The following is a 12,344-nucleotide window of genomic DNA, read 5'->3' on the forward strand; positions in this document are numbered from 1 at the left end:
TTGTAAAGTTCATTTTCAACATAGTGTCTTGTACATCTCATTGTTACAATGAGTCAACCTGTATCCTTGTTCCAGCATATTGTAATTTCCCTTCCCTTCCCCAAATTAGAAAAATGTATATACAAGATGCAAGGCACCGGGATCAAATACAGTGACAACAGGGGTTATACCATGGGGGAAGAACATACAAAAGGGAATAATTTGGGGAGGGAAAGAGATAAAACAAAATGTTTAAGTAGGGATACAGGTTGACCCGTTGCAACAATGAGATGTAGAAGACACTATGTTAAAAAACGAACTTTACAATTTAGACTGAGAAGGTGGGAGGGAAGGGATGGTAGGGGAAAAACAAAGGAGGAGGCAACAATGCTTGATAAGAAATGTACTCATTACCTTGCTCATGTAACTTTAACCCCTCTGTACAGTATTTTTACAATAAAAAATTTATTATAAAAAAGTCACATAGTACACTATAAACAAGAAGGACAAAAAAAAAACCTCTTGTGTACCTATACTGGAGTTATCTTTAAAGCTCATTAAGTAAAAAAAAAGCCATTTAATATGATCCAAACTTTTCAGAATCTCTGGCTATTTTCTATTTTCTATATACTTGTGTTTATGGAGGGTTTTGTTGTTGTTGTTTGCTTGAAGTTGGGGCTTCACATTCTTGCTTGGTAGCTTGCTCTATGCTGGTGCTCTACCAATGAGCCATGCCTCTAGTCCTGATTTTTCCCCTCAAGGCTGGCACTCTACCACTTCAGCCACAACTCCACTTCCATCTTTTTGGTGGTTAGTTGGAAATAAGATCCTCATGGACTTTCCTGTCTAGGCTTTGAACGGTGATTCTCAGATCTTAGCTTCCTCACTAGTGAAGATTACAGGTGTGAACCTGGGCAGCTGAGTTAATTTTTGTACTATTTGTATCATGGTGAATCACAGTTTCACTTTATCCACTAAGATCACTCTGCACATAGGGAAATCCAACTTATAGGTACCAAATGTCTGTCTATGACATAACATAGAAACAGAATGAAAAGAAAGAATAGATAAAATTTTATAGTCCCTTTACAGCTCCATTCTTCTGGCACTCGCAAATACAATGAATATAAAATGAACTCTGATACCTGTACTTCTAAACCAAATCTAAGTTTATTTAAGTCCAACTAAAATTATATATAACAAAGAAATCATGAAACCAAAGTGTTCTGCACATAGAACAGTCGATACAATCCCTACAAAGGGCAATTTATGTAGCTCATTTTGGCATCCCACTTGCTTTGATAGCTATGAACTATAGAATGCTCTGGTGTCTCCTTCAATTAGTTAAAGCTTTATTCAGAACTGACTTTATCCAACATAGGTTATATTGAAGTCTTCATGCCATTTTAAAGGAGAAACTGCATATTTTAAAGCTCATTTTTCGTTTCCTCCACAATAATTACCACTTTCCCAATATGAAACATTGTGATAGATAAAAATATGAATTAAGACACTATACATTGAAGTAAAATAAAACTCTCAGCAATAGATTAGTTTTGTATATTCATTTTGTTTGCCTAATTCATATGTTATTTTTTCACTAAATTCAAGTACATAGTTGGCAGTAGTAATAAAACAATTTTATGGTACCTGCCTAGACCTGAGATCCTAATTTGAGTTTCAACATATATATTTCAACTACTTTGTAGAGCTTCATTTTCCTTTTTTATTCCTTATTAACTCTGGCATACATTAAATTTATTTTAAGTCAGCACAAGTTGCTTTTGAAAAGAGATATAAAGACACACAATGGGTAGAAGTTAATCACAATCATATTTTCAGGGCTTAAAGAACTACTTCAATAAGCCATATGTATAGGGCTGAAGGAACACACATTATTTAAGCTAACCATTTAAGGATTTGGAAACATGTCAGAGAAACAGAAAACTGAATGTAAGGAAGAGGATTGTTTTAGAAAGATACACAAGTCTTGGCCTACCAAAACAAATGAAACTATGCTTCTAAGCCTCTGCTACTATTAAATCAAATGGAAAACCATTTGGTAGCTATTATACAACTCGTGGAACTCACATTTAAAATATAATATGTAATGCAAACTCAAAATAAAAACTGCATTATGATGAAGTTGAGTTGAATAATCATTAAATCAATAAAATTGTATGTAAATATATATGACAAAATGCCAAAGAAGCCAAAACATTCATCTAGTTAACTCTAGAAGTTATTTTAAATGGTGATAGAAGATTGTTTGGACCTCATTTTTTTCTTTCTGTTTCTTTCTTCCTTTCTCTCTCTCTCCTTGGATTCTCCTTCTCAAAGTTCTTGAAGGATTCTCTTGTGATAATTAGCAGAGAGACATGAAAAGCAATCCATAGACATGCCAATTATTTTGTCATAGTAATTGTGTCATAGTAACAAATTATTGTCGGTTATCTGTACTCTATTAAACGTGAATTCTATGTATAAATATTAAACAATTATTATTTAATTGCACAGTACAAGAAAATGTCATTCTGCATATCAAGAATTGATCATAAGTCTTTGAGTACTAGGAACCCATAGAGCTCTAAAACGTATAGGAAGAAAAACTGTTGAGCAACATTTTTCCACAGCAAAGGCCAAAAAGACAAATATTTTAATTTGTATAAAATTACAATAAATGCGAGACCTTCCTCTAAAGGGGCAGGAAGCCATAGTCAATAATGTAGGGATTATATGTGTTGTCTCATGCATGTAATCTCAGCTACTTGGGTGGTAGATATTGGGATGATAGCAATTCAAGACTTGCCTAGACAAAAATTGAGACTCAAAAAAAAGTCGGGTATGGGGAACTTAATCATAATCCCATCTATCTAGGAAGTATAGTGTGAGTATAGTGGGTCAGGCTGGATCAGGAAAAATCCATTAGGACCAATCTAAAAAACTACAGCAAAAAGCTTGGCAAATGGTTGAAGTAGTAGAGTACTTAGTAACAAGCATGAAGCCCTAAGTTCAAAGTCTAGTATCACAGAAAGAACAAAGAAAATAAGGAAGGAAGGAAGGATGGAAGGAAGGAAGGAAGGAAAGAAGGAAAGAAGAAGGGGAGGGAAGTAGAGGGGAGGGGAGGAGGGGAGAGGGAGGAGGGGAGGAAAGGGAAGTGAAGGGAGGAGAGGGGAGGGAAGGGAAGGGAAGGGAGGGAGGGAGGGAGGGAAAAGAATAAAAAATGAAGGCAACAAACTTAAAGAAGAAAAGAGATTCATGATTAATATTGAAGACAAGAGTAGGGAAGTTCTATATGATCAAAGTCAGAAGATGAATTGAACGTGGAAAAGAAGATGAACTCATAAAAGGCCCAGGAAACTTCTACCCTATTCTCATCAGGTATAAGCCTCATAGAAGAATGCCAAGAAAATTCCTCTGCAGTTTCTTATATAAATGTAAGACATAGTCCATTCTCTTCCATTAATATATATGTTGTTATACTGTGTATATTGATGCTTGCCAGGAGTTCTCAACTTGAGAAAACATTAAAATCACTTGTATAGTTAACTAAAATGGAAGATTGGGTTGACATAAGGTGGCTCACATCAGTAATTCTAAAATAGTCAAGAGGCTTAGATCTATCTGGAGGATTGTAGTTCAAAGCCAAATCCATGCAGAAAAGTCCTTGAAATTCTATCTCCAAAATAACCAAGAAAATGTATGGAAATATGGTAAAGCATAAGTGGTAGAGTACCAGTTTAGCAAGCAAGAGGCCCTGAATTCAATCTTTAGTAACTTTAAGATTGTATAGCTCCACCTGCAGAGGGTGTATTTCAGTAAGCTTCTAGGGAGCCTAAGAATATTACTTGTTGCAAATTCCAGATAATGCTGGTGCTGATCTGGGTACCACACTTTAAGAAATATTGAGGGCTATTTTAAGAGCTGAAGTGAAGAGAGTAAATCAGTGTAAAGCCCTACTATCAACAGGGACTTTTTGAGTTCTGATAAGTACTGCTTTCCTGTTATTTGACCAACGGCCTCTCAAGAGTGCAGGACTCCCTTATTTCTTGTGCATCCTAGGTTTTTGGATCACCACCCTTACACTTTACCTGTCCTGCCCTAACAAACACCAACAGTCCAGAGAAACTGAGTTGTTTTTTTTTCAGGACTCTAGCCTTCCAATTATAACTTACATTATTCTATAAAATCCTAAAATTCACCTTTAAGGACTAATTTTGTCTCTTTAATTTTGATTCTTTAAGGCAAATTTAAAAAAAATATAAAAAGTAACACACATACATAATGTGTCTATAAATCTTCAGATCTAAAGAAAATGAAACACCCTGCTCTTCACCACACTAACTAAGTAAAAAGTAGGAGACAGTCCCATGGGTTATTAGAGGTAATATTTCAAAACAAATTACACTGATTGTAAATAAAAGAGAATTTTAGCTCAGTATATCTATACCTCGGTATGTAGTAGGAACTGGTGACAGATGGTACCTGTTTTGGGTCTCAGATTGTGACATATTTTAATGAACATTAAATTCTTATTCACTGCCTGAGTCAGCAGGGGAATTTTACCTCAAATTCTAGACCAGCTGTCAGGTTTTGTTAATTGGCTTAAACTATCAAATGGTAAGACTTATACAAAACATATTTTCACTTTGCTCACCACTAAGGTGACATAATCTGAATTTTAATCATATTGAAAAATTATTGAAACCCTGCTAAGAGAGAATTTTCATAGCCCTGAGGCTAGCAAAGTTTTTTACTTGCAAAAAATGCCCACAGTGTGGCACATGATTGTTAGAAATGACAGTTCTCAATTGCAGTTATTTTTTCCAAGGAATCAAATGATTCCTTGAAATAGCTTTAAAGGCCTCAACCTGAGTCAGGATGTCTTCTTGCTCATTTTAACTCTGCTACTTATGTTATATAATACCTGGTTAAAAAAAAAAGCTGTGTGTGTGTGTGTGTATGTGTGTGTGTGTGTGTGTGTATTTCTGGACCTCAATTTCCTCTTACAAAATAACCGGAGTAGCAACTTTTGACCCGTAATTGGATTGGGGACACACTAGACAATTTACAGAGCTCCTTCTAGCTTTCCTATACCTGGCTTTTGTCAATCTGTTGCTGCCTTAGAACAACTTTATCGATTGATAAATCCAATAAGGAATATTCATAATAGCTTGCAGTGTGTAGGCAAATTAGGAATTCATTACCATGTAAAATAACTTGGTAATTGTCTGGCATACAGTTTTTTTTTCTGGATATAGCTGTCCCAGATGCTGTGGTATAATTGGACCTTGGGATTTCTCCATGAAAAGATGAAATATATTTCCTTTCCCCTCAATCCAGCCAAACTTGCGACTTTAATCAACCAAGTATAGAAGTAATGATACTGTATGAAAATGGCAGTTAAATCTTTTTTTTTCCAGAGCTGAGGACTGAACTCAGAGTCTTGCTCTTACAGGCAGGCACTCTTCCGCTGAGCTAAACCTCCAGGCCCTAAAGATTTCTTCTTCTTTTTTTTTTTTGTTATTGGTCATGGGGCCTGAACTCTGGGCCTGGACACTATCCTTCAGCTCTTCAGCTCAAGGCTAGCACTCTATCACTTGAGTCACAGCACCACTTTCAGCTTTTTTTGCTTAGGTGGTGCTGAGGAATCGAACCCAGGGCCTCATGTATGCAAGGCAAGCGCTCTACCATTGAGCCACCTTCCCAGCCAGTTAAGTCCCATTTACAGGAACACCCATTCTGAGAGTGCCTAGCCTCTATGTATGAATTATAATTATCCTGAAGCCACCAACCTGTGAGGAAGTCAAGTAACATGAAAATGCCAAAGGGAGATCTTGAAAGCTTCAAGACATCCAATCCAGGTACTAGAGAGGTATTAGTAAAAAGAACCAGATCACCAGTGATTCTAGTTCCTAGTCACTTAGATATTGCAATAGAAGGTTAAGATGCTGTGAAGATAAGAGATATGAGATAATCCTCATACACATCTGGGTGTCCATTGAATTGATTTCCTACAAAATCCATGAATATAAATATGTCCAGGTAATCTAAACTTGGAAGAGTATTAGTTATACAATAATAGTAATTGGGAGAATTAAGTCATACCTTTTTAATGTCCAACCATCATGGAATCTGAAATCTCTAAGAGAGAAACCTTGTGGAGTTTTATTCAACAGATCCAATTCAGTAATTATTTATTGAACATGTACTCTATGTTGAGTTACTACCCTAAATATTGAGGACCTGATGGTAAACAAAGAGGCAAATTTTCTACATTTACAGAATTTAAAATCCAAGGGTTGCCATGGGCTGGTGGCTCTTATTTGTAATCCTAGTTACTGAGGAGGCTGAGATCTAAGGATCATAGCTGGAAGCTAACCTGGGCAGAAACATCCATGGTACGCTTATATTTAATAACCATCAAAAAGCTAGAAGTTTACCTTTGGCTCTAATGGTAGAGATCAGGTATATTGCTTGTCCAGGCCCTGTGTTCAAATCCCAGTAGTTAAAAATATCCAAGAATTGATTCTGTAGCCATCATCATTTCCGCATTTGTATTTAACAAGTATTAAATTTTATTCAGAGAGCTTTACTATACTTGGATAATTAACAGTCATCCACATGTTGACTGAAAGGAACTATCTTTTACTTCAAAAGAGCAATATTTTTCAGGAATTTCCTGTTTTAATGATATTGTAGTCCAACTTTCATTTCCTATAGCAATGATCAAGTCTTTCCTGAATTATCTTTCTCTCTGAGGCCATTCATGCCAGTCTCTGCTTTAAAAAAATACTTATTTTTGGATAAGGATGGAACCAATGCAACAGTAATATATACAAGACAATATGTTGGATATGGCTGGAAGCTGGTGGCTCATGCCTTTAATCCTAGCTACTCAGGAGGCTGAGATCCGAGGATGGCTGTTCAAAGCCAGCCCAGGCAGGAAATTACCTGAGACTCTTATCTCCAATAAACCACTCAGAAAACTGGAAATGTTGCTGTGGCTCAAGTGGTAGAGCGCTAGCTTTGAGCTGAAGAGCTGAGGGACAGCACCCAGGCCCAGAGTTCAAGCCCCACAACTGACAAAAAAAAATGTTGGATATCATCTGTACAACTTGGAGGATGGGGGTGGGGGAGGGAAAGTAGGAGAAAAATGAGGGAACAGGTCACACATTAGATACCTCTGTATATCACCTTGACAATAAAATAATGGAATGTAAAACAAAGTGAGAAATAAAAAACTCATCAGAAAAAAACAAAAAGCTTATTTTCCTCATACTTGTTTAATCTCTTTTTAAGTTTTTTCTTCTTTATCTGTCATTACAGATATTCCTAGAATTTTGTCCCTTTTGCTAATCATGTCACTCCATATAATCCCTCTAAAAAAGTTTTATTGCTCTTGAATTGATAACCAGGTATGAATTGATTTCTTAGTCTAGGATGCCCATGTATTCACTTGACTAATAAAAGTGTTTTCTTTGCTTAATATAATTTTATAAGTCTTTTCATTTCCATATGAATGATACAAGATCATTTGTCCATTGTGTATATATACCATATTTTTTATTCATTGATCCATTAAGTGACATTTGGGTTGATTCTATACTATGGTAAACAATGCTGCAGTGAACATGGTTGTATTAGTAGCTGGGTATGGAAGCTCTAAGCCAGACCCAAAGAAACAGGTTGCATGGTTTCCCTCATTTGTGGTAAGTAGAGTGTGCCTATAAATGTACAAGGAAACACACTGGGTGGTAAAAGATTTAAAAAATACACTTAGACATGATAAATAAACATTCACACAGTGAGACTAAAGGAGGATATTCTTAGGGGATGATCACAAAGGCTTAATAGCTATATGCATATGATTATATAAAGTATTTGTCAAAATACTTTATCATCCCCTTTGGTGATGTTTTTGTTTGCTGTACCTTTTGTCTTGCTTGCAAGTGTATCTGTTTTGGGGAGGGTAAGCGAGGGCACAGAAATGGTGGGACAAGGGGCACACAAATGTAGCAGTGGTACTCACTAGACACTATGCTGACAATGAACAATACAACTTGTGAGGGGTGGACAGGAGGGAAAAACTGGAAGAAAGCAAGGAAAGGTATGACACAGTTCAAAAAGAAATGTATTCATTACTTATGTAACTGTAACCCCTCTGTACATCACCTTTACAATATCAATTAACAAAAACCTGATATTTTCACTTGAATATTTCAAAGGCATTTTAGACTCAATATACTTATCTCTTAACTAATTACCATTCTTTTCATTGAACAAATTCCCTTTTATTCTCTTAGCAAAGTCTAATTACCCTTCTAGTCACCCAATTGGGAAATCTGGGTACAACTCCAAATTTCTCTTGCCAAAACATTTATTAAATGTATGTCAGTATTTGGTCATATCTTTCTATTTCATATTTAATGTTCCTTATTCCACATTAATTAATCTTATTTCCAAACTCTCACTATCAAAAAATTACAAACATTCAAACATTATTGTTTTAAATTCTCAATTACTTCCCATCAGCTACAAAACATAATTATAAATATATGATAATTTTTATTAATGGTTCAGTACAAATATAGATTATTTTTCTAAACTCTCTCATTAGGGTTTGCCTCCATCAAAAATAAAACCTTCTATTCATTGGTAAATGTTACCTATAAAAATCCAGCCTTTTGGGCTGGGAAGGTGGCTCAGTGGTAAAGTGCTTGCCTTGCATTCATGAGACCCTGGGTTCGATTCTCCAGTACTACATAAGCAAAAAGAAAAACAGCTGGAAGTGGCGCTGTGGCTCAAGTGGTAGAGTGCTAGCCTTGAGCTGAAAAGGTGAGGGACAGTGCCCAGGCCTAGAATTCAGGCCCCACGACTGTACCCCCCCAAAAAAATATCCAGCCTGTTATTAATGATACATATAAAAATATTTTAAAAGTTCAATGCAAATATGTAAAAAATATTAATGCAGCTAGGTTCCAATGGCTCAGGCCTATATTTTAGAAAATCAGGAAGCTAAGATCTGAAGATTGCCAATTAACAAGTAAAAAGTCAGAACTGGAAACATGGTTGAAATGTTAAAGTGAGAGCTATAAGTAAAGATCTGAGCAAGAAAGTATGGTCCTGAATTCAAGCCTCAATATTAGCATATATTACAGACCAATATTTGGTCAGAATAAGTCGGATTTTTTCCCTTAAATTTAAATCTAAAGAAAGCATCTAATCTGTGTTCTTGTGGATCAATCCTAACTACTTAGGAGGCTGATATCTGAGGAGCTAAGTTCAAAGCCAGCTTGGATACAGAAGTCTGATGAATTCTTAAGTTCAGTTACCCAGTAAAATCTAGATATGAAGGCATGACTCAAATGGTAGAGTGCCAGCCTTGAGTGAAAAAGCCAAGATTTCAAGCCCCGCTATTGGCATGTGCATAAGCATACCCCCCTCTCTCTTTCTCTCTCTCTCTCTCTCTCTCTCTCTCACACACACACACACACACACACACAATGTAACTCTTTAGAAGTGCAATAGATAATATTAATGAAATACAAAAAAGATTCTTTAAGTAATTTATGGAAAATTGTTTGCACTATTTTTTTCTATAATAGCTAGTATCATGCTAGCACATAGTAGAATTCATGTATCAAGTTTGAAAGAATCTCTATCCTTGGAATAGTCTATTTGAAAAATTAAGCTCCTAATATTTGATTGGCTTCTTATTGGAAGATTATAAAACCTCAGAGAACAGTTAGTATTCTTTTCATATCTTGAAAGGTCTGACTGAAACAAATGTCTCATTGATGTCTTCACTGGAATGTTTTTGCTACTAATTAATCTAATTTCTCAAAACACTTTTTATGTGAGGATTAATCATCATTGCTGGTATTTCTCATACATTAACACAAGAATTACCTCTAGTCTATTTGTTTAGTACTATGATGTTTAAAATTCTATGGAAGGCTTATAAATACTATATATTGTTTTATTTGAGGTTTGTATGGAAAGTTTTCTTCTGAGTATGATGGATATTTTTCAAAATTAGAATTTTTCTGAAAAAAACAAATTTGCGCTGAGGGTGGTAGCTCATACCTGTAATCCTAGTTAATTGAGAGTCAATGATTGATGAGGCATGGCGGTTCAAATCCAGCCCAGTGTTAAGATCACAAGACTCCAACTCAACCAAGAAAAAGCTGGGTGTGGTGGTACATTCCTATCTTATCATCCTAGCAACACAAGTATTACAAATAAGATTGTGGTCCAGGCCAGCCCAAATATATATGTGGAAAATAAAATGAAAAAAAAAGAAAGAAAAAACATAAGAAGAACAAGAGCAAGGCACCAGTGGTAGAGTACCTGTACAGCAAGCACATGATTTTGAATTCAATTGTTAGTAGTACCAAAAGAAATTGAAATTCTAACTATAGCAGTACTATTTTCTTTAATAAAGAAACCAATGCACCATCTGGGACTAAGCCAAAACAAGGGCCATTTGTTTTAAGATACAATAGATTGGAAAATACCAAGAAATGATAGTTATATGCAAGAATGGCAGTTTAAAAGATTTTTAAAACCCCCCAAAAATACATATATGGATATTTATACATACAGCCATTTTTTGAAGACTTGCTATCTTTTCATTTTGATCCTTAAAGCCAGTTGTTTGAATCTTATTCATTGCATCTTCTTTTTCTGCAAGCCACACATTAAAAAGGCACTGAAAGAAATAAAAGCATTCCAAAGAGGACATGTAATTATTACGTAGATTGGTTTCTGTTTTCCTACTTAGTATCTCCTCATGTTTTTCATTGCTACAATTTCTCCCATATGACTCACCTGTTCTTCAGTAAAACGCTGCCATTTTAGCAGTATATCTTGTAAAAGAACCCAGCGGTCTTCTGTCCACCTACAGATGTTTGCCCATCGATCTCCCAATACCTGGGGAAGAGAAAACCAACCACATCAGCACTCAAGTTTGAGTGAACTCCATCAAAATGACATGAATTATATGCCAATGTACCTGAGTTTGAGTTTCTCACGTACACTAGGAATTTAATGACTACCTTTCCTACTTCTGGTTATAATTGGATAAGCAAGGTGACTATGATTTATCTTCAGAGTATCTGTCGCAACTTTGTACTTTCCATTGATAGGCAAATTTATTTGCAAGCACTCTGAAGAAGTTATTATGCCACTATTTGAATGATTTCACAATAAATATGGAATTAAAGAAAATCAATACAAAATATATAACTGTGCTGAAACAGTATACTATGTACAATGAAGATCTACATCTACTGTCTGCCAATAAAGAGGTAATTTTCCAGTAACAATATACAAACTCTCTCCCTTATGCTTGAAAATACACTCCAAGGAATGAAAGTCTGCTTAACAGAAATCTTAAAACAACTCATTTTAATCGTTTCTGCAAAATCATATTCTCTTAATATATGCATTATAGATGAAAAATTTTAGCCACTTTAATTTTATCCATAAATAGATTTTTAAATTACCTGGATTATTATAAAACTATCTTGATTATTATAAATGCGCTGAAATCCTTGATAAATTATTATAGCGGGAAAATTACAATATACACTTAATAATAACTGACATATCTTCAGTATTCTACTCATAGTTAAGTGTGTATATTTTATTATGTAACATAAATCAAATAACAATGATTTTTTATAAAAATATATTGTGATGATTTTTATAGAAGGACAGTATTTTAAGACAAAAGATTTTACTTTAGTTCCATTATAAGCCTAATATCTCTATTTCTATGATTTTTTTTCACAGAAATAAGAAAAGTATTTTACCATAGCTCTTGGGTGTTTAAAGCTAGAACTATCTCAAAATATAGACATAACATCTCATATAGAATCACAGCTAGAAAACATATTTGTAACTCCTATTTTGGAAAAATATCTTCACTGTAAAACTCAATCACAGTTTCTACTGTTCTTCTCTACTCACTTAGAAGAAATTATTACAGGAACAAAACAATTCAAATATAACTACTGTAATAAAAAGCCTAATAATAGGTAACATGGAGAGCCATATAGTTTTTAAATTGTTTAATCAAACATCACTTTGTAAAGCCAGTCTCATACATGAGTAAGCAGTAAATATTTTAGTAGTCTATCAAGATTATCATGTACTAAGATGCAGCTCAGACACAAGTGAATGTTCCTCAAAACTATCAATAAAATGTTAATGCTTTCAGAATAATGTAACTGATTTTCTTATGTTTTATAGTTTTATTCTTTTCTCAATTCCTGAAGCAGGTTAGCTTATCACAAAAGTTATAATGCCATAATGGTAATATGACACATCTGTAAGAAATGGACCTGCTAGGGGCTGGG

At 34.8% G+C, this 12,344-nt stretch overlaps 1 protein-coding gene across 1 annotated transcript in view; it reads right to left on the reverse strand.

The window, feature by feature from the left end:
- The window catches only part of LOC105993437 (dystrophin-like), a gene marked incomplete at its 3' end in the record, with an annotated part of 1,816,642 nt that overhangs the window by 1,167,556 nt on the left and 636,742 nt on the right, over positions 1-12,344 (reverse strand). Inside the window, 2 exon segments of the mRNA XM_013026710.1 lie at positions 10,586-10,693; positions 10,813-10,914. Of these exon segments, the coding sequence (XP_012882164.1) occupies positions 10,586-10,693; positions 10,813-10,914 (210 nt within the window).

This window comes from Dipodomys ordii, unplaced genomic scaffold (genome assembly GCF_000151885.1).
Source record: "Dipodomys ordii isolate 6190 unplaced genomic scaffold, Dord_2.0 Scaffold96, whole genome shotgun sequence".
In the NCBI taxonomy this organism is placed as follows: domain Eukaryota; kingdom Metazoa; phylum Chordata; class Mammalia; order Rodentia; family Heteromyidae; genus Dipodomys; species Dipodomys ordii.